The sequence below is a fragment of a genome, unplaced genomic scaffold (assembly GCF_019419815.1).
Source record: "Pyrus x bretschneideri cultivar Hongxiangsu unplaced genomic scaffold, Pyrus_bretschneideri_v1 Contig47, whole genome shotgun sequence".
NCBI lineage: Eukaryota > Viridiplantae > Streptophyta > Magnoliopsida > Rosales > Rosaceae > Pyrus > Pyrus x bretschneideri.
Window position 1 is genome coordinate 611,505 of NW_025999784.1, and position 22,758 is coordinate 634,262.

The 22,758-nt window shown below is 36.8% G+C and overlaps 2 protein-coding genes, 1 long non-coding RNA gene and 1 pseudogene across 6 annotated transcripts; 1 reads left to right on the forward strand and 3 right to left on the reverse strand.

The window, feature by feature from the left end:
* Positions 1-244: 244 nt before the first annotated feature.
* Positions 245-1,935, reverse strand: LOC103961720 (annotated as a pseudogene).
* A 479-nt stretch (positions 1,936-2,414) lies between these two features.
* Positions 2,415-5,251, forward strand: LOC103961677 (peptidyl-prolyl cis-trans isomerase CYP18-2). Its single transcript, XM_009374255.3, has 6 exons — positions 2,415-2,576; positions 2,707-2,802; positions 2,875-2,936; positions 3,086-3,219; positions 3,880-3,964; positions 4,883-5,251. Exons 1-6 carry the CDS (start codon positions 2,505-2,507, stop codon positions 4,926-4,928), a joined length of 495 nt encoding a protein of 164 aa, XP_009372530.1. The 5' UTR covers positions 2,415-2,504; the 3' UTR covers positions 4,929-5,251.
* A 390-nt stretch (positions 5,252-5,641) lies between these two features.
* Positions 5,642-15,419, reverse strand: LOC103961676 (probable UDP-N-acetylglucosamine--peptide N-acetylglucosaminyltransferase SPINDLY). The gene is made up of 18 exons (XM_009374254.3): positions 15,167-15,419; positions 14,252-14,706; positions 13,931-14,092; positions 13,661-13,836; positions 13,442-13,517; positions 12,300-12,428; positions 12,080-12,199; positions 11,912-11,980; positions 11,746-11,827; positions 11,249-11,343; positions 10,542-10,606; positions 9,984-10,182; positions 9,316-9,510; positions 8,811-8,905; positions 8,551-8,686; positions 8,171-8,388; positions 7,549-7,676; positions 5,642-6,583 (listed from the first exon to the last, which is right to left on the reverse strand). The coding sequence occupies exons 2-18, from the start codon at positions 14,660-14,662 to the stop codon at positions 6,189-6,191; spliced, it is 2,751 nt and encodes a 916-aa protein (XP_009372529.2). The 5' UTR covers positions 14,663-14,706; positions 15,167-15,419; the 3' UTR covers positions 5,642-6,188.
* Positions 15,420-17,468: 2,049 nt separating this feature from the next.
* Positions 17,469-22,097, reverse strand: LOC108866308. 4 transcript variants are annotated; one of them, XR_007252220.1, is made up of 9 exons: positions 21,679-22,097; positions 21,551-21,601; positions 21,040-21,456; positions 20,673-20,970; positions 20,272-20,431; positions 20,067-20,129; positions 19,875-19,953; positions 18,380-18,879; positions 17,469-17,584 (listed from the first exon to the last, which is right to left on the reverse strand). It is a non-coding gene; the product is annotated as an uncharacterized LOC108866308 (long non-coding RNA). The 4 variants fall into 4 exon arrangements; XR_007252218.1 differs by having other exon boundaries at positions 20,067-20,431; XR_007252221.1 differs by having other exon boundaries at positions 20,067-20,431; positions 20,551-20,970.
* Between the last annotated feature and the right edge of the window lie 661 nt (positions 22,098-22,758).

The following is a 22,758-nucleotide window of genomic DNA, read 5'->3' on the forward strand; positions in this document are numbered from 1 at the left end:
ACGAAACAGCCAAATATAAATAAGAAATATGTACAATTCTTTTGTTGGTAAAGATAAATTACGCAAAATTGGATAGACTGCGGACGAAAAATTTCCATAAACATGGAAATCTGGTAGTAGACTAAGTCAATCACACGCTGCTATATGTTGTAACTGAAAACTAAACTACTCTACTTCAATGGGTTTGACATTTGGCAAAGCTCTTTTTTATTTTAATACATTCAATGTTATCTACACTAAGGAGTGGGGGAGTGAGCTAAATCTTGAATTCGTCTTTGACGAAAATCGTATTTAAGACCGCTCACTTATAAATGAAGAAGAATACCATTGGACCATAGTATTAAGTGACTTGGCAAAGCTCATTTAGGTAAGTTGTATAGTCCACCCACGCTCAGCAAGTGTCTTGTTCACCCGCCTAGCAGCCTCGGCAGTGTCATTGAGTGGTGTATATCTCCAACGCTGGGACATCTACTCAAAAAAAAAAAAAAAAAGAGGAATTTCGAAAACCTCATATTAGAGAGCTGCTTAGATCCCTTCTTTTCTCATTTACTAACTGAAAAAGGTAAGGAACTGATGTTTGGTGACTTAAATCTTCTTTACGGGTGAATGGTCGAACAGCTCCTCGTTCCCGCAGAGAGTTCTGGAAGTCTGCGAACTTCCATGTACAGTGTTCCCCACCAATCACATAAACAGGTTTGCTGAAGCGAACGTGACAAACTCTTGGAACGCATGAATTGACCACAGGAATTATTTATTACACAGCTATGAATAATTAAGTTGGCCCTCGTCATTCATCACACTTAGAACATACCGGTACTACAAGCCTCACTCAACATACTGACTGAATCAGCGGTAATGACAAAAGCATCGGCGCAGGCTAGATGGCCCATGTGTGGATTGCGACCTAGCAGTATTACATATAACATAACATTTCACTTTCGAGCATTTATAGGTGCATAATATCCTAAGAATATGATAACTAAGTACCTTCACCATCCCAAATGTAGACTTTGGGATTAGTACTGAATTCTTTCCTCAAAACTCTGGACACCTGTTCGGTAGTTCTCCCAGATAAAGATATTCTCACACTTCCACAGCTCCAAAGAACATTCTCAAGATCTGCATCATATGAACAGTTTCCTATGAAAAGAATATGGATGCAGGACTATTTGATTATCTCCTCAGTGCAAAACTAGAAGGGAGAAACAACTTTGAACAATGCAAAAGAAGAGGGGACCAATATGTAATTCCAACAAACAAATTAACTCTGGCATGTAATAGAACACAGTAAAAGATAATGACATAGCAAAACCAGCACCTTATAAGTCTGCAATGTCAGGATTTATGATTATCGATTCCTGCATCAACAATAATGAAAATGACAGAAATCCATCAAAAGCATTTCATCATAAAAACGACAATATTAAATCATAACGGTTTTTTAGCTGCATAAACTTACCTTAAGGGCCTCCGGTATTAACCACAAGCAAAGGTTTGGGAAGTGGTGCCAATTCAGCATGCCAGACAGAAGCAGCACTCATAAGTGCAGCAAAATCAGGAATGGTATCCCGACGAGATGCAACCACCAGCAACGGGCCATCTCTAGACAGACAAGAAAGTATGCATATAAATCTTTTACTAAAAAAGAAATTACTGAACAAAAATAAAAATTACCCTACATTTGAAATAATATCATACATGTTGTATGAGCTTGTGAGGATGATGAAGCGCAAGCAACGTACCACCATTGGCAACTAATAGAACTTGACAAAAGGTTCAAATTTTTAGATTCAATTACGAAACCCCGGAAAAGAAGTAGCCACACACATACTTGTCGAATGTTCGACGAGCCATTTCTGCAATCTGCTTTGCATCAGCTTCCGGCATATCAGATGAGAGGCCTGAGCTAGCACCATTTTCAGCAGAAACAGCCATCAGTTCAACTATTTTTCCTTCAACTGATCAATGCACGTGGGGCTTACTTGAAATCCACTAGGACCCCAACATGCATGACAGAAATGACAGTGGAAATGAAATCCTCAACTTACATGAAAGCCACTCGTTAATTCCTCCTTTTGGTCGACTAACACGCTGCATAATCATCATTAATCAACCCTTAAAGTTAAAAACCAACCAAAAAATCCTCAATTAATATGCTCAAAACCAGATTAAAATTAAACAAGAATAGAAACCCAGTACCAATATCAACAGATTTTTCAAATTTTCACAAAAAGATTGAAACTTTGATTAAAATTAAACAAGAACAGAAACCCAAGGCTTAAGCCACAAATTCGAAAAGTACAACGCCGTATATGTAAAAGGGCAAAATGGGAAATTTAATGTAGAAATGTGGCAGAATCTGAACCATTGATTTGTTTGAACGGTGTCGATCAAAAGTTTTGCATAGGAAATATCTGGCAGAGGATCTAATCCGCTTGATTTCCCAAAGGGCATTTGTTTGAAGCCTTCCGCTCTGAGTCTCTGAGAATCTTCGAGTCAGAAAGATGTGGGCAAGCAAAGAAGGAGGGCCGCCGGAGGTCACTCTAGAAACCACCATTGGCAACTTCACCGTCGAGGTAAATTCTCTTTCTTCCCAAGCTTTCTCTTCAACTTTCTTTCACTTTCTCAGTAACCAAACAGAAAATTCAATCCATAAAGTTTGGATCTTTGACATTAATTGTGTTTTCTAATCGTTAAAAATCGTAGCTTTACTACAAGCACGCGCCAAGGACTTGCAGGAACTTCATCGAGCTCGCTCGCAGGGGGTATTACGACAATGTCAAATTCCACAGAATCATCAAGGTTTCATATTTTCTGCTTTTGTATTATATATATATATAGATTTTAGTGATGATTGAATTGGAATTGGTGTAGGATTTCATAGTGCAAGGTGGTGATCCCACTGGGACAGGAAGGGGTGGAGAATCCATTTATGGGTAAAAAAAATTTCCCCTTGAATTTATCCATTGTGTATTGAGTTTTGTTTTGTTTTGTTTTTTTTTATTTTTTTTTATTTTTTAACCTCCCAATTTTAATTATATTTGAGAAACATAGTGAAGAACTTGTTTTGTATAATGGATTTCAGGGGAAAGTTTGAGGATGAGATAAAACAAGAGTTGAAGCATACTGGAGCTGGCATCTTATCGATGGCGAATGCTGGTCCAAATACAAATGGAAGCCAGTTCTTTATCACGTTGGCACCGTGCCCGTCACTGGACGGTAATATAATGTTTACTCATAATGTTTGGACTGTTTTATGATTTATCAAACTAGTTGGAATCCTTTTTTCTTATTATGTACTATCTATGCAGTATTTGACCTTTCGTTTTACTTGATCTGCATAAAACTGATCCTTAGCAGTAAACGTTTTTGGCGTTCTCATGGGTACATATCTTTGCATACAATGTCATTAGGTGCACATGTAAGTGGGATAAGAAACAAGACTTCAGTTCATTGCTCTGTGACCTATGGAAATGTCTGGAGACTGAAAAACAGTTCTTGCCATAATATTATTTCTTTGTGATATTTCTATGAGCATTTTGCGATCTGATATGCACACACAATCTGGAGATAGTTATGTGTATTGGGCTGTTTTTGTGTACAGGAACCTTTAAGCTACAGATGACTTTGATAATCTATACCATCACTGTTAGGATTCTGTTTGAGCTATAAATTGACCTCTTTATGACAGTATTCCATCCTTTTAGTATAAATACTGTTTACTTGGATTTATTTGTTTGTTCCCGTTGAGTTATCTTTAACAAAACTTAATGACCAGTGTGAGAGCAGGGAAGGCTCTCTTTCATCAGTACAATTTCATGCAGTGAAAATTTGCCTTCCACTGATGGTAATTTGCCTGATGTTTCTGCTTTCATTCAGGAAAGCACACAATATTTGGAAGGATCTGCACAGGAATGGAGTTCATCAAAAGACTTGGCAGTGTCCAAACTGATAATACTGATAGGTATGCCTTCTCTCAGTTGTATTTCTTGATATTTGACACAGATAAATGGCCTTTTACTGTTTGCAGTTTTCCTGCTAATGGTTGGTCACACTGCCGGATCCTCTACCAAACCGAAAAAATTAAGATTCTGAGTTTGAAACTTTAGAATGTAACTTGGTAACTATTTTGGTCTTGGAGAAGCAAATTATCATGATGACGTCCTAAGATTATCTTCTGATGTGAATTTCAATATTTTTTTAATAAATGTTTCCGGCTCATGTGACATAGTAAGCTAAGCTACAATGTCTCATAAAATCTGCAAGAGGAATCTCTTATGGTATGAGTTAAACTTCTTTTAGAACTGAAGGAAGAAAAAGAGATGTTAAGCAATGATGTCTTATGTTTGAGCAAGTTAAGCCGTTGACTATTTTCTTTTTTGGATATATAAATGTGGACTCAAATTTGTTATACTATGTTTTCAGTCATAGGAGCATGTGGTAAATCTGGTTGTGATTTTGGATATAGGCAATCATAGGTAGATATGTCGAACAGTTTAAATCGATTGCCTCAATTCTCCAGATAGTTTGGAAATGATGCTAAATTATTGAGTATTGTCAATTTTTAACAGTACCAATTGTAAGAGTGTCTTTTTCACTTGGAAAAATATTGTGGAGAAGTGATAAATAAGTGATTAGTTAGAACTTCGACTATCTTCCCGAATGTGATCTAATATATTAAGTGATTTTAGGTTTAGTTTTGTAAGTGATTATAGCACCTTGTCATACTTAGATTTGTAACTCTTGCAATTAATCGCCTATGATCACCGGTCTGTAAGTTTTATTTCTAATCGTTTTGCCCTTGTAATAATCTTCTTTAGGAGACTTAAGTTTGCATGATTTGTTCAAAACTTGATCTGACGTGATTTTGTTCGTAATACAGGCCGGTGCATGATGTGAAGATACTACGAACATCAGTCAAAGATTAGATATCTTCTTTGTTCTAGAGCTTGATGAAGACGTGCCTTGGATCTACCAGAGTGATCAAATTGCAAAGCTTCTGTTAACGATAAAGTCATAGAGCTTCAACAAGTTGGATATTTTGTATCGACGGATAACAATGTTGGCTGGTCGGTGTATTTCAGTCATGCAGGGATACTAATGGTGAAAAGGGGGAGTGATTGTTCACTAGACTGAACCCTTATATTTGGCACCTAACACAATTTGATTAGTAGTTCTACTCTTTTAAGAATTCTCGCCCCCGACTTGTACAAGGAGGGCGCGCTCAAATAAACATCGTCATTACCAACTAGCATTTTTCTCTTCTCAATGTTGAAAGATGTCCTAAAATTCGTATCCTCGATTCCCCCATTGATGAAATTATTCACTTTCTTCCAATCCCATGCTCGAAATATAAATAACAATCCTTACGGTAATTGCATTGATTGAGAGAAGTGATTTTTTCGCTTCCCTTTTCAGCCTCGCAGTCCATTTTTCTAGCCTTCGAACGGAATAATAAATGAGAATCAAGGAACATAAACAAGAGGATGAATGGAGATGGAGAAGGAGAAAGCAGAAGTGTAAGCGTTAATATGCATCATTTGTGACACACACAGGTAGTGCGGTGTTTGCAGCAATGCAAATAGAACTACGTATTTTGTCTCAAGACTCCCTTACTCTTGAGTCTTTCAGAAGATTATACTAGTATCAGAAGAGCTGGTAAATCTTATTACACGAAGAACAAACATTCTGCGAATCATAGCGTCAAGACATGCTAAACTTTACACACAAAATCCATCTATAAACTGGTTGATTAAATCGTAGAACTATGAGAGAGAAGGCACGATTCAACTGTTAACCAAACCAGGAAATGACTAGGTAATCTGACATGCCAACTATGCTGTTTAAAAATCATACAAGCAAAACCTACAAAATTAGGAAAAAGGTTCTCTTACAATTTACAAACCACAATTATATAGTCGGGAAAAATTGCAGACAGCTAACTAAGAAGCTCATAGCATCACCTCTTTCTTTCAGGGGTCAAGCATAGAAAGACGTATTTCTTGCGCAGAATAATATCGACTCCGAATGCTGCCAAGCAGTTGTTTCCCAAAAAAATGTGATCCTGGGCAGGTAAACATAGTGCTTCCACCGTTACAACCGGACTCAATTCCACTATAGGCAGATCAAATCACCCAGAACAGCAATATGGCTTTGTACTCCGTACCAACGCCTCAGGTATGTACCCATCAGACTCCATTCTCTTCACAAGTGGAGGGGTTAAGCACAGGCGGTGGAAGAGGACCAAATCCATTAGTCTTAATAGATTCAGGAGGGCCTTCTCTTGGTGTTGTAATACTTGTTGGATCACAGACTCCAGCAGCTGGATCTTCAGCGATTACTTCCTCTTGTAGCATTTCCATTTGCCGTTGTGATGGCACATCACCTTTGCAGTAACTGTGCCACATGCTCCTGTATGCCGACTCCAGCCCAAAGGTAAACTTTGGTCCGTCACAGACAGGCGACCTGGCCATAAGGTCCCGGAGACCCATTCTCAAATTCGAAAGCGCTGTGATGTCAGAGGCCAGCTGCACTGCCAACTGGACATATTCATCCTCACTTTTAGCAATCAGATTTCCCAACCCTGTATTTAGTCCACTTTAATAGGTTAGGTTCTATCAGCGGTAAAACAAGATCAACCATTAACAAGAACACACATGCAGAATGACAGTAAGATGTGCACATCTAGGAAATATTATTGGGGGTCAGCAAGAATAGCGCGCAGCATGCAAATTTTTTTTTGAACTGAATAGCATGCAAATTGGCATTGCATCGAGCTTTAGTAGGCCTGATGTCATTTGCCAAGTCATATTGCATGCAATTCCGAGCATGTCCACTGATGTCAATAGCTTTTGAGCGAGCATGCCGACAGATGCCAACAAGTGCCAACAAATGCCAAGAGCATGTCGACTGATGTCAATAGCTTTGAGTGAGCATGCCGACAGATGCCAACAGATGCCAACAAATGCCAAGAGCATGTCAACTGATGTCAATAGCTTTTGAGTGAGCATGCCGACATATGCGAACAAGTGCCAACAAATGCCAAGTGAGCCTATCGACAGATGCCCATGGCAACGCATACAAAAGGCATGATGGTAGCAGCTACCCTGCCCAAGGCCCATAAAGACAATTCGAAGTGCAGTTGGAGGGCAGCTTTCAAGGTTCAAAGGGCAGCGCCTAGCTCTTCCATGGAGGATTTCTGAGCTTGTGGGGGTCAGCTGACCCACCTTGCCCCAAGGTGCATCCGCCCCTGTGCACATCCATCAAAAGTCCAATATTGAAGGAATTTATTTTTAAACTGGTGCATCTCTACCTAGTCAAGTTTGGAGAATGTTTACGAAGATTGTGCCTGTCACAGTGAGAATTGATCTCAGGTGTCCTAGAGCTTGTGACACATATTCTCTCTTCTTAGTCATATAGGAGATATAAACCAAAATACGCAACCAACAATAAGGCAAATAAAGAAAAAGGTCTCTTCAGAGCAACCATACATGGTACTTGGTACACCAGAAAGACATTGATTAAAAAAGGAGGAAAAGAAACACTTACCAACTTTGCTGAGAATACTAACACCAACGTTGTGTGCATGTACTGAACCAGCCATAGTAACACACGGGACTCCCATGTATAAGGATTCACATGTTGTGGTTGTTCCAGCATATGGAAAAGTATCCAAACTACATATAGAGAATATAAATTCGGTTAGAACCTCCAAACAAGATCTAACAGTAACAAGTGAACCCTTCCTAAAATGTGCTGCCAGCAGGTCAGAATCCAGTAAAACTTTATTGCATGCATATTAGAAGTTCTGGAATGATTCTCTAATTTCTACAAAGCATCACAAGTTGCTCTATTCACATTATGGTCAGGTCAACTTAATTGTTTTTTGTTCTTTCTTTAACTTATTTTCAGAGTGACTATAAAAAAATAGATTAATTGATCTTTACTAGTCAAGATCAAGTTTCTTGTTTGCCTAAGTAAAATTACTGCATATGCTCATTTTCGTTTGACTACACAATAATTCAAGAATCCAGAGGAAACGAGCCCACACATGGGAAAATTGCTCCCCTTGATCATCCAAGCGAGATAAATAGACAAGAAATATAAACAAACTTTGACAGTAGTAACACTATTGTCCTTCCAAATGTAAGAAAAAATATCTCCAATTTACCTAATGTCCATGAGAGAATAGGCTTGCATATGATCGTAGTTGAGTAAAATTAGAGGCAGCAGATCAACACGTAGAGGTTCCAACCCCAGCTGTTCCAATGTTGAAAGAAATCTCTCTCTCACACTATCACAACTAAAAGGCTTACACTTCACCACTAGGCGAGAATTCGGAATTGCAGAAAGAATTCTTGCCCAAACTTGTAGCACTTTTGGAGTGATCTAATAAGAGAGGAGAAAAGAGTAGTGAGAAAAAACATTATACAAATGTAATCCTTTTTCCAGTAAGAAACAAGATTTTTATAATATGATACATGATAAGATTGCTTATAGCTGAAGCTATATGCTTGATTACCAAGAGAAAAAAAGAAACCGAAATAATACCTTCGCCAGATTATTAAAGCTACCAAAAGTAACAAAGCCATTGGAAAGAGCAGGAGTGGGCATAACAGGCCCTGCCTCAGGGGAAGGTGTGTAACAAAGAAAGCAATCGGGTAATCGAACCAACTCCTCAACATGCCTGACCAAAAAAAAACACAGTTACTAAAAATGTCCCAGTACTACCTACTCTCTATCAGATACTCATCCTTGAATCCAGAAGAAAAAAGAGCAATTATCATAGGAGTAAATAGTACTAGACTTACTTCTGCTTTGAATCAGGAGGATCGGCCAGAGAATCTGTGATTCTATAATCAATTGCCGGCAAACCAGTTGTGTTTGGGTAGCCAATCCAGGTCACCTGTAAATCCAGCAATAGAAGGTTAGCTACTTAAAAAAAACAATACCGTAAACAGTGAGTGAGGCACATGAAAATGAAAGGAACAAATTTAACGGGAGGCGTCATTTTCAGACTGAAAAGGAATTAGGCTTCAATATATAAAGCATCTCACAATGCTTTGAAAGTTGTCCAATAAACAGGAAAATCACAAATGCCTGTTCTAGGATAAAGATTTATCTTGAACTTCCTCAACTTTCAGATTTGCTGAAGCCAAAAGGAAAAAAAATCTAGATTTGCAAAATATTATAAAATATATTGTATATTATACTGTAAGTCTATAAGATTAAAAGTCAACAAAGAAAGATACACAGAAAACAAGAACACGTTTAAAGCCAACTGCCTGAGAAAAGATAGAAAACCTTTCAACATACCTGAACAGGTGAGGGCCTGCATGCCATTGTTCCCAATTTATTGTTTGCTGTATGGCCAGTAAGTTCCACCAAGATATCAACCTTATCTTCTCTAATAATGCTTGCAACCTTCTTTTCATCAATCCCATATATATCTCTCCAAATCCCACCCTTTTTCAAGACTTTCTCCCGAAACCTAATAGTCTTGGCATCTGCCTGTGACATTATATAAAAGTCAATTCCAAATTGTGTGTGGGATAAAATATCTCATACAGTATTTGATCTTAAAGACAACTACAAGTTATTAACTTTATAACAGCATGAAATTAAATATATAAAAAAAATACTTTCGAGAGAACATGTGACTTGCAACCAACTGAGAATTAACTAAGCAATTTTTGACAAATCCTAGGATAGTGGGTCTATTTGGTTAGGGGACAGCCAGACAGGGAAGAAATGAAGACAGGAGACAAGGAAAACAAAAATAAGTATATGTTACGATGACAAGTTCTCATTAAACATATGGTTTTAGAAAATGTGTTATAACGAGAACTGAAAGCACAGAGTATAATTCTGGCTAAAGCTGCAAATGAAAAGGTTAAGACACGGTCTACAGGAAGCACAACTGTAAACGTAAAATGGACAACGAACATGGATGAAAGTAAAAATAAAATGAAGAAAATCAATACCTTCACTACTGCAGAATACACAACCACCTTGTACTTTGTGTATTCATGGTGGGCAAGCGGAGCTTCTATGAAATATGAAACAGAATGAGTAAAATAATCAGGAGACACATATCCAATCACGAGGGGTCGTTCTGGATCTTTTGGATTGTCCCATGAAGTGTACTGTGGATATAACCTCATAAAGCGCCTACCCCAGTCCCTGCATGTAAATAAATTCAACTGAGCATCAACAAATCTATAACTCCCGATTTCAAGGTTAAACACTGCTGTGAAATTGGCAAGAAGAACATAAAAAAGAATATATAAACACCAATAAGAAGACTACAATGGTCACTAACACTAGACAAAACATTTATAAAGTATCTTTATTATAAAGGTAATGTTAATTTAAAAAAAAAAAATAGCTATATAACTATGAGACTAGGCTATAGCTTCAAAATGTATCAATGTTTTTATTTATAGTCAATTACTTTTCTTTTTATATGAAGCTTATTACATTCACTGAATAAGAGAGGAGGCAAAGTAATCATGTAAAGTTAAAGAGGAATTAGTTGAGACCTGTGAGCGATAAAAAGTTTATCATCATGTCCTTCATTTATGTAGTTCATCGCAAGCAATCGATTCTGCAAGAAAATGGTCAGGCATGTAGAGATTAAAACAAATACTTCCAAAGACTTTCTTTAGTAGGAGACATCAGGAAGGAGCTACAATTAAAAAGTAAACACTCATTTAGCTGCTTCCTCAAACTACAACCAAGATATCTTTATATGTTACAGAATTTCATTGATGATCGCTTTAAAAAGAAAGTTCTTGTAAGAAACCATGGAAGAAGAAATGAAGGTGCAGGAGCTCAGGGGAAAATCAATATACCATAACCTTCAAGGAATTGGCAAGAAAAAGTGACATGTTCATGAAAATCTTAAGATAAGAACAACTTTCCACACGTGGTACTCATGCAAGTTCTAATAAATTAATAATCATAAAAGATATGTCAAATATCAAGTGATGAACAAGAGCTAAGGTTTCAAATTCACCAACTAGCAGCTCTAACAAATACAAACCCTACTTAGCTACAAGAAATATATTAGCCAAGCTATCAAGTTTAGGCACCACCAGTCGTTATAAAGAATAAAAAATCAACATGCTAGATGTTACAGGTATAACCCACAACAGCATGAAAAAAAATAAAAATATAAAAATATAAAAAAAAAAAAAAACTTTGCACTCTTGTGAGTAAATCCCATGAGAGTCTAGAGTATTAATACCTGGCCTGCATTTCGGGAATCAGGATCTATTTTGAGGCATTCCTCATATGCATCAATAGCGAGCGTAATATTTCCAGCATCTCGGTATAGTACCCCTGTACTTAAATGATAAAGAAAAATGAATATAGAAAAAAATTCAAACAAAAAATAATTATAGCAAAATGAAACATAATCCACCACAACGGAACAAGTAGTTCTAGATTCTGTTTATGAAATATCACTTGCAGTCACAGGACCTTTCCCCATTTCCTTAAATTAGATGAGTAGGAAACATGGATTTCAATATGGGCTCTCTCAAAATAGGAATTTGGCATTATCTCTTAAGTATAAGAATTCTTACTTTCATAGACTGCACCTTTTGAAAGATCTTGTGCTCTTTAACAAAATAAATACATATAGTATTTATTCGAATTTTATATTAAGATGTACTTGAATTCCATCAATCACTTCAAAACATAAGGTCCAAAGACTATAGTAAGAGAGAAAAAGAGAGCGACCTAAGTTGTTGTATGCTTCTGCATATGTGGGATTTGCAATTATAGCTTTGTCAATCATGTTTGCAGCAGCATCCATTTTACCCTGCCAAAGCAAAGAGGGCAGTCAGCAACTGCTTGATGTATAGACATTCTAGAGTCTGACACATTAAAGGGTTTGAAATTCAACCTGAACAGTGTAGACAACACCAAGATTGTTCAACGATTGTGAGAAGTTTGGTTTGATTGACAAAGCCATCTGCAAATTGATAATAAATGGAATGATGGTAATGTCATTCAATCAGTATTTTAGGAGGGATAAAAGAAAGAATGTTTTTGTACAAGTATCAAAAATTGCCTGATAACACTCTACTGCTTTATCAAGGTTGTCTCGATCTTTGTATATCACTCCCAAATTATTGCATGCTTCTGCACAATGGGGATTGAAGTGGAAAGCAAGTTCATAGAACACAATTGCCTGCATAAATAAAAATTGATTACCCAAACGATGTAGAACTGACTAAACCATAAAGAAAACACATCCAAATACGAGTTCCCCCTTACAGAAAAACACTCACCATGTCAAACTTAAGCATTTCACCATAAGCAACCCCAAGATTGTACATAGCATCAGCATAATGCCAGTTATAATACAAAGCCTTCTTGTAATAGGATATGCCTTGATCAATGTCTCCTTCCAATTTAACCTAAATAGACATGTTGCTGAATCCAAAATCAGATGTAGAAAATTGGAAATTCATAATGAGAAAATAGAAATATAAAAATTTCAAGAAAATAAGCTAGTGGTGTTATCATCTTCACAAAACAAAAATAGATAGACCGAACAGATGACAAAAGATTCTAGAGAACAAAAACATTTGGGCTCATTGCAGCTAATACTTAGCACATCATGTTTATCTCACACAAAGTAAATCCAACTCAGGTTTGACCACAAATATTTCTTCATGGATGTTACTGATTAAGTTAATTTAGTAAAAAGAGAGTCAATTAAAAGTGTTTAAGGAAATATATGACGAGATCACCAGAGTCTAGACACCCTTTTCAGTCGTGGAAATTTAAGCAACCACAAATATGGATAAATGAAATTTATGGGCAACAAATAAAGCATTTCTGCATTTTAAACAGTATTCTCTTTAAATAGAAACACTAAAAGGTTAGGACTTCTATACACTCTGTTGCAAAAATGCTTCAATGATTTTCACCATTTAATATCTCTTTTATCTATGTCAGATACGGATAATTAGTGCTCATCGAGAAAATAATATGCATAGTTAAAAGTTTACAACCTATGTCCATGGTGTGAGTATATCTTGGGATTGGCAAACCTAATTTGTCTTACCGAACGGATTTATCATTGAGGATTGATTAAATTCATTTCGGTGCACATTTCTTTTGGTGTAATCATAGCACAAAAATGTCAGGGAGCACCTAGTGACAAGGAAAGTCCAACGAATTCGACACTGCCTCTAGGACACAAATTTTCTTCGGACCAAAGCACAATAAACAAAATCATCCACTTCTTAACCAAACCACCCCGACAAACCCGACAAAACAATGATGAACAGAGAGTAAAAATTAGGTAGCAAAACCAAAATGGAAGTTTTATAGGAAAACATGTAAGAGTAATGTAATCGATTACAACAAACCAACATATCAATAAGGGAAGAATCCAAAATGAAAAAAAAGAACGAAATATCACCTTTGTTCCTAAATCTGTCAATGCTATTGCCATATTATTCTTTGCAATCTCAAAGTTTGGCGAAACAGCAAGACACCTGGTAAAGCATAGCAACCAACCAAGAAACGCATCAGCATAGATCATCAAACAGATTTACAGTTATATATATGCAAGCCCCAACTTAGTTATATATGCAAGCCCCAACTTAGACTGACAAGAAGAATGCAAACAGTAGACTACCTCTCGTAGCAAGCAATAGCAGACTCCAAGTCACCACGATTCTTGTAAATAACACCCATGTTGCAATATGCTTCAGCATACATCGGCCTCTCCAATGCAGCCTTCTCATAGCAAGTAAGGGCCATGTCAAATTGCATCATTTCGGAGTAGACAACACCAAGGTTATAATATGCAGGCTGCATTTCCAGAGTGAGGTAAGAATACAAATTTGTAAGAACAGTAAACAAGAAAAATAAAGGTTAAAAAGGGGGAAGGAGAATATTAAATTACAGCATAGTGCGGATCTGTCTTCAAAGCTTCATAATACTTCTGCAGTCCCTCTTGAGTATTTCCGGCAAGCTTTAAGCTTGTTCCAAGATCGGTCAATACAATGGCTAGGCATTCCGCTGCGGGTTTGTAGGACTGATCTGCTTTTAGAGCTTTTTGATAAGACTGTTCCAAGAAAAATTGAATAGTAACTGGTAAAATTTCATAACTTCAATCATAAATAATCATTCATCTAAGCACAAAAAAGTAGTAGAAAACAGATCAAGAGAAATACTGTTTCTTTTCTTTTCCATAAAAATAGAAAGTTAAGTAACAGGATCATGCCTCGGCAGCTTCCCTTAGACGGCCCTCGTCTTTGTACAAAATTCCACAATGTGTGTGAGCGCATGCATTCTGCGGGTCCAACCTGATGGCTTCTGCGAAACTGTCAAAAGCAAGCCTTCCCATATTCTTCATCTGCAAGCATATTCCTTTTCCAATATGAGCCTCCACGTTTCCGGGATCTTTCTCCAACACAGTCTCGTAAAGACTTAGAGCATCAGAAAACTTGTTCCTCGAACGAAGAATGTTGGCATAAGAATGAGCATCTTTCACTTCAAACACTTTCCCTGCCGGAACTCCAACAACCATAGAACCACTGGTACTAGGAGGAGGCTGCGAACTATCCAAGAATCCATTCTCTCGAGCCGGCTCTCCATTTGTCACATTATCAACATCTTTCTCCGTCCATGCCATTTGCGTATCGATAAAAGCTCCCTCTTTTTTGGAACAAAACCAACCTACAAACAAATTCGACATAAACATTCAGTTCTAACAGCAAACTTGAAATTCAAAATTTCACATAAGCCAATCCAAAACCCAAAACATTGAAAATTCAGTACAATTCTGACTTGGACAAAGGCTCGAGAAATTGACTCTCACAACTAAGTTAGATAGCCATGTAGCAGCATTACCATCAAAACAAGTCCCTGCAAAACCTAATTACCTATTCTAAACACCCCCATTAATCACAATTCCAAACCCTAGTTAAATTAGGTCGATCACAGTCAGCCACTCCACTGAAACCACCCGATCATTGAGTAATCAACCAAACCCCAACACACCGAGATCACGTACCGATAAAAAGACATGATTTTTTACAACATAAACACGATATTAAACTGAAAACACGGGATTAAGGAAGAAGTAAAACGAGAGGGAAAAATAAATAAATGGAAAGCTGGGAAATTTGAAGCGTACAGTTGGAGCCGGAGGAGCTCCCTGCTGTGCCGAAACAGAGCGAGAAATGACAGGGATCAACGGCTGAGATTAGGCCACGGCTATGGCGTCCGCCGAAGCCAACTCAGAGCTCCATGGTAAATGGCCACTTGTAGCTAGAGAGAGAGAGAGAGAGGAGAGAGAGAGAAAGAGAGTGGGGTTTTACCGTTTTACGGTAAAAAGTAGAGAAACCCTGCGTCGGCCTCTCGGGCTCTCTTCAGACACAGAGGTCGAATTGACTGTCTCAGAAAACCCAGGAGGAGGAGGAGGGAGAGGGGGGAGAGAGAGAGTGTGTGTACCGTTAATAACAACGTTTGTGAGTGTCTTTGCATTTAACCCTGTTTTTGATCGGTATTTTCATTTATGCCACTGCGCTAAAAGTGAGTCTTCAGACCGCGCAAAACGCAAGCGACTCGGCGACTCGGCGACTCGGCGACTCGGCGTGTGAATTACGGCAGTGTCATAGTCGGCAAGCCCCAAAAAGCCCTGGACGGAATGAGATCTTTGGCTTTCTTCCATTGTGGCCAATGTGATCTGGCTCCACAGGGCATATTTGGTGTTTTACATATTAATTCTGATAAAGTATTTTTAAAGAAAAATGAAACATGAGCGGATAAAGAAAGTAAAAGAAAGTTACGTTACAAGATATATTTGTCTTAAAAATAAGTAAAATTCATTGAAACAATGTATCAAACAATCAACACTCGCTTGTGTTAGCAATGTGATTAGTAATGTAACGCACAAATTAGGATCATAATGGTTTTGTTTGAAAAAAAAAATTGAAAAATTCTTCAAAATCTTGTTAAGGTAGATTGGGTGAGCTTGACTACTCTTGTCCACTGTGGGCAATGTGCTCCGGGTGTAGGGGTATAATTGCCAATTGGTATTTTCCCCTTTACTCCACCAAATATTATCATAAATAAAGAAAAAAAGAAATCTTAGTGAATAAAGAAAACAAACATTACATGTGCATGAAAAAAACGATAAGTGACGTAGATTGTCAAACACATATTTATTTTTAAAAAAACGAAATCAGATGAAATGAAACAGTAACATATGCATATCACGTTTGTGTACGAGACATTAAATCATTGTAACAGAAGTGTGGTATGCGTGCATGTTAGGAACGTGATTCATAATGTGACGTACGAGTAAATGTTGAATGGTATTATTGGAAGAAAAAAAAAATGAAAGAAACAAATCTTCTAAATGTTTCACATGCAACTATACTGTTCAGTCGCTATTTTTCTCCTAATCAATGTCCTCTGCGGTGATAGAATTGATAGCGGAGTAAGTGACCTTCGGTAAAATGGGAATCATGTGATGATGTTACTACAAATTGCATACCCTTCGACTAGACTCAAGCCTAATATATCGATACTGTCATCTCGATGGATCGTGACCATTACGGGTTTAGAAATGTTAAACGTGTGTTGGCAGCTATCGCTGGTACGACTTTTCAAAACTTTGCCATTTTATATAAGCATGTGCCTAATTCGTTGTGTATATGTTTGATCTCACATTTAAAACTTAGTCAAAGACATTGAATTGTTAGGTCGTTATTAGATATTTTACAGGCGCTTCGGAATATAAAACATCGAGAATCAGATCAAGGTGGATGATGCGAATATGTTGTAGGGTCATGCAAAATCAATGTGTCTCAATATCAAAAAGCGGTCAGCAAGCAAATTCAATCAATCTTAATGTTGAAAGTTGGGTCCTGAGGAAAAGAAAACATGCATCAATGTGCGTCTCCCGACCCACACTACAAAAAATATGGGCACTGCGCACAATAAATTATATGTGCCCTTTGAGGCCAAAGAGCACCAAGACATGTGCCCATAGACCAATAGCAACAGTGCAGCTACTAAGTTTGTATCTGTGCCCTCTATGGGCGTCACCATTGCTAAAAGGGCACAATTCACTGTTTGGTGCTCAAAGAGGCAGACACAAATGGACCATTATTTGTGCCTGTTTCTGACAACTTTATCAAAAGACCTTTTCCAGCCATATTGACACTTATATTATAATTGTGCCAACAAGAATTAAATATTAAAAAAAAATCAAAATTGAAAAAACTGAAACTGAATTGAGGTAATTATTATTATTATTTTTTAATTTTCATAAAATGTAGAAAGCCTACAACACATTCTCAATCTCAGAAACATATATTGTAATGTTACATATTTCATCTCTAATGCAAAAAGAACTTGAAAGCAGACATTTTTGGACAAATGCATCTTCCCTAGCAAGCCTTGCACCTCATCAGAAGCTAAAACAAAATAAGTCCAAAATTACACCTAAAAAGGAGTTGGTTAAAATCAATACGTAAAAGTTCCAGATCTGCCATATCAAAGATTCACCTCCTTTTCCAACTTGGTGGATGGTGCAATCATCCTCCTGAAATCCAAATGAAAGTGAAAATGAAATTAAAAAAATAAACAAAGAAAGGACCTATTTCCAGTCATGTTCAAGGACCAAAACTTTCAATCGGCATTAAGAACTCAATAGCAGTGATGCATTGCTACTTTGTTATACCAAATTACAGTGAACAAAATATGCAACTAAATTAAGCAGCTAAACCATCATTACCAGCAAACAAGATGTACAAAACAATAAAAGTTTGGACAATCATTGTTATGACATTAATTTCTAAGAAAGATAGAAACTGCTAAGAACCTTATAGGCTCTACAACGCACAAGCTAATAAATAAGTATTTTCAAATCTAATTTTTAGCTTTAGTGAAGTCTTCCATGTTTCCATACGGAAAGATAAGATTCATGGAGCTGTTTAGTTTCTTAAGACTGTATGTTTCCTCACTGTTCGGTCTCTCCTAAGAGCAACCTAAACACTTAACTACAACTAAAAACTTGCAACAAAGCCCTCAAGTGGGTACTTGTAGGCTGTACCAATGTAATATATAGTCCATCCCTCTAAAATCCTTCCCCACTATTAGTTGTGTATAAACAGTTAAGAAGCTACAACATAACAATAGCATATGTTCATTTCTAACAATAAAATCATCCAGTAAGAAATGTACTCCTTATTAGACATCGTAGTGTTTTAGGGAGTGAAAACTCAAATCCGATCTTGACCTTTTATTATCAACATAATGTGATCATCAAGAAGTTAAATGAAGATAACAAATTAAATTTATGTTCATTTGCTAATAATGAAACAAGTAACAAACATACTTCATAAGTGACGTTTATTTGCCCTAATTGTCAAAACCACAGCTTTCCTGCAAGGCATCAAACAAGAAACCTCTTTTCCTTGAAAGTGAAAACAGTTAGGAATAAAAAGGAAAAATTGATGGGCATGGTAACAATACAAGAAATCAATACAATGCAATGAGACAAATCCGACAAAATTCACACCGAATGCCACATGAATTTTAGTTATGGAGATTTTGAGAAAGACTGAAAATTCATCATAATGAAAATCTGCTTATCAATGAGAGTGCACAACATTGTAACATTAGATTCAGAAAATGGTTTTGATTGGTTTTGATAGGAAGCATTGTAAGTTAATCCCAAACATTTAATTCATGCTTCCAAAATTAACAAATTCTACAATTGCAAGAGAAACCCTAATTAAATATCTTAAATGCCAAAACCAAAAACTGCCCTTATCTGTTGGAAAATAAGATCCTACCATCTTCTCTATATTCTCCACCACAATTACATTCTCATATCTGCATTACCAAACACATAAAAACAGGGCAATCAACTCTCCATCCAAGAAAACAATACAACATTGTTATGACATTATCTTTCCATTAGCTCCACAGACGAACTAATCTGGATGATATATGCAACATTTGGACCTCTCATTGCCAAAGTCATGACTAGTATTAAAAAATTAAAACCATCGATCTAATTCATTAAATTTGATCAACAAACAGAACACACAAATGTAGAACTACAAAAATTGATAGAAGAGAGACAGGGAGGTACATGAAAATTGTGTACGATAGGAGCGAGTCTCCAAGTGAGTAAACAGTGACGTGCACACAGAAAGTAAACAGTGATCAAATCAGCCAAAAAATAATTCCAATCGAACCATAAAAAGGCCGAAATTAACAATTCTGATAAGTAATCGAAGAACAACAAAATCAACGAAGCAGCACAACGACAGAAAATAGAATCCCAGGCGAAGAGAAATAGGCGGCGACAAACGAACTAACTCGAGGTATGCAAGAGAGGAAAACGGAAAGAAATATCTAGAACAACCGAAGCCAAAGCACCCAGTGATGAAAGACACGTAGAAACATAAGGGCAAAACGGTCTTGTTACTGTAGAAAGGCAACACCAAAATGGAGAGGACGAAAAATTTTGAGGGGCTGTTTCGCCATTTTACTGCTCTAGAACAGTACCAGGGGAGTTTGAGTTTTAGTATATACTAGAAATTTGCACCCGTGCGATGCTACGGGATTGAAAATCATATGAGATATTTTGCTAAACCTTATAATGAACGGAACAAATTAAGATACCAAAAGAAAAATTAAAAATCTATTTTTTCAATGTGCAAAGAAGAGAAATTGTTTATTCAAAAAGTTGGACCAATGATAAAATTACAAATGCAGTATTGAGAGTATATCAGTCAAACAAATCTTGCTACATGCTAAACAATGTTGAAAAACATCATTAGCCTTTTCAAGTGTTAAATGCCATGAATGTAATTGGATACCAGATTTGCTCCCAGCTTGAGGTGCTTCCAAGGAAAAATTGACCTTTTGCTGCACTCTCTTGGACAGTTGTGAATACAACTGCAAAAGATAATAAAGATAGCCAATGATTCAAAAAAAAAAAATGCATAAGAAGTTCAAAATTGAGTTTTGGGAGAGAGTGGAGAGAGAGAGAGTGAGAGAGGTGAAGTGACCTTATAACCGGAGATCAAATGTATTTTTTTTCTTATTATTGAGGTGGTACGACTTGTGAAATTCTGAAATCAAACATTTAAATAAAGTTTAATCAAAATTTAGTACGAAATGTTAATTAGAAATGTGTTACAATGGAAGCAAAAAAGATTGAAACTTGCCTAATGTGATGTGTACAATTTTACCATATGTTAGTGAAAAATATACCACTGTGACATGCCATATGTTTGTCTTGCCTTCTTGGAAGTAAAATTAGTCGTTGATTGCCAGGTGGTATAAATCTGTACAATATACCTTGGTGGAGTAATTATGTGTATGAGTTTCTTATATTTATCATCCATGTTATGTGAAAAGCTGATTCCAAGTTCTGCAGAAAGTCACAAAAAAATGAAATATAAAATTGGAGTGAAGATTCAATAGTACAAATTTACACTTCTAAACATATAATATTCAAATAAAGAAAATTTTGAATAAAGAGGCACTAACATTTCAACGCCCATTGTTTGGATGAAATGAAATTCTCATAAATTTGTGGCAAATCCTCGATGATATACTCCTAAAAGATTAAAAACATATAATTTTAAACAGAAAAAAGGTACAAAAAATACCTCAATAAATTGATTGAGGTGGATGATCACAGCATTTTCTCTTCCCTTTATCCACGTACTCTTTACCCACGTTCATGCCTATACAATGCTCAAACACAACCCAAATTAATTCAAAGGAAATTTGCACAACTCAAGAGAAATTAATTAATTCAAATAATTATTCACTTCCTCACAACCCAAATTAATTCAAAGGAAATATGCACAACCCAAATGAAGAGATCAAACTCTAATTCTCTCAAAAAAGCCATTATTCCTCATGCCACCTTTCTTTTTGGCATCCTATCCATTCTGTCAGCAACTGATACAGAAACAAATAAGTCCATAAAACAGAAATATACCCAAGAAGTATACGTACACAACCCAATACCTGAAAACTGAACTCGAAAGCTGGATTATGCTGCCGAAGTGAAGCGCGAAGTTACTTTTCCGTTTTAGGTCCGCAAATCACAGTTTGCAGCTGTCCTGATTCATACCATTTTAAATTTGACATTTGCTTCAATCTGTATCATGTGTCTATGGACATTTAGTTGTAATGATAAAACTCAAATCTCTCCTACGTATAAAAAGGTTGAGTAAGCAGCCAAAACAACAGGGCAATCAAGCAAGTGGTTGCAGGTAAACAAAGTAATTTATATGCAAGCAGCGAACGTATATCTACATCTCAAAATGAAAATTTCACCTGGTGATCCAACCTATTAGCATCAAAGTAAACTTTCACTCTGAACTCCAACCGTATAAATAGATATCGCCTTCACCTTTGTTCATTAGTTTATACTCATAGTGCCTATTTCAATAACCCCAAATCAGTTTTAAAATATTTTAGGTATAAACACAAAATTGGGCATAATGAAAACTAAACCAATGTCTGAATTGCTTACCTAAGTGAAGAGGATTTTGGAAAACGGAGCGAGGCTGCTGCGGCGTTTGACCTGGCCTGAAATTAGTTAATTACCCAGATGAAAAAAAGAAATATAGAGTGAATTAAAAGATTTGTCACAGAGCTTACCTCTGCAGTTGTAGCAGTCTACAGATCCCAAAGCTTAGAGATGAGGCCTGCGTGAACTGGTGGCAGCGATGATCGAACTTGTCGACGACCCGGCACCGGAATCTCTAATTTCAGCACCAGCTACAACTCCCTTTCGCCACTGGGCAAGTGAGTCCGTCGGCCAAAGCACCTGATGAGAACAAAACGCTGGCCAACAAAGGGTTCGTCACCGGAGAAGACCGGAAACAAAACACCCAATAAAATCAAACAAAGGGTTGCACACCGGAGAAGACCCGAAACCAAATCCAAAATAAAATTAAAGTCAGGATCTCTTCTAACGACTATTCTGCGAAGAAAGAGCAAAGATTTGGCAGCAAAAGAGGGAACGATGAAGAGGGAGAAAATCGCACAGCAAGGAAGGTGAAAAACAAAGAGGAAAGGTAAAGTAGAAAAACAAAGATAATGGAGAGAAAGAAGCGAACGGAAAAAACAACGAAGAAATCGAAGGAGAAGGATCAGCGATGATAGACGCGTGGCCACCGAGGGCAATGTCGCCATTTCACTGGCCAAAAAGTGGAAAACCGGGAAACCAAGAGCAATTTGGAGGGCAAATCCGTCAAATCAGTATTGCTGAACAGTGCTCATCAACTGGGTTTTAGTATATATAATTAATTATGGGCACAAATAATATATTAGAGTCCATTTTTTTCAATAAAGCTGTCAGAAAATGTATTTGTGCCTATTTTGTTTTACAATAGGCACAATCAATGGTGCCCTCTATGAAATGGGAACTGTTTCAATCTTTTAATGGTCAAACAGGCACAAAATTCTCAATGGTGTTCTTTATTTTGTACCCATAGCTCATTTTTCTTGTAGTGCCACCAGGTTCTCTTCACCAATGTGATTTCACATTATTGGGCATGTTGTATGGAACCATTTGATTTGAGGAGTAGGAAAATGATATAATAGAGACACACCCCAAAAAGAAGAGAGAGAAGAAAAGGATGCCATTCAATGGGAAGTTGAGAGATTAAATAATAAGAGTTGTGTTTGTATTAGTCGCTCAAAAGAGATTATTTTTTATCATTTCTCAAAATAGTG

What these genes read in the sequence shown, in the direction of transcription:
- LOC103961677 (XM_009374255.3), top strand. Translation starts at nt 2,505, where the DNA reads ATGTGGGCAAGCAAAGAAGGAGGGCCGCCGGAGGTCACTCTAGAAACC. An exon ending in TTGGCAACTTCACCGTCGAG is followed by an intron (nt 2,577 to 2,706) that starts GTAAATTCTCTT and finishes TAAAAATCGTAG; the next exon opens with CTTTACTACAAGCACGCGCC. An exon ending in GGTGGAGAATCCATTTATGG is followed by an intron (nt 2,937 to 3,085) that starts GTAAAAAAAATT and finishes AATGGATTTCAG; the next exon opens with GGGAAAGTTTGAGGATGAGA.
- LOC103961676 (XM_009374254.3), bottom strand. Translation starts at nt 14,662, where the DNA reads ATGGCATGGACGGAGAAAGATGTTGATAATGTGACAAATGGAGAGCCG. An exon ending in AGACAGATCCGCACTATGCT is followed by an intron (nt 13,837 to 13,930) that starts GTAATTTAATAT and finishes CTGGAAATGCAG; the next exon opens with CCTGCATATTATAACCTTGG. An exon ending in AAATGCTTAAGTTTGACATG is followed by an intron (nt 12,200 to 12,299) that starts GTGAGTGTTTTT and finishes TTATTTATGCAG; the next exon opens with GCAATTGTGTTCTATGAACT.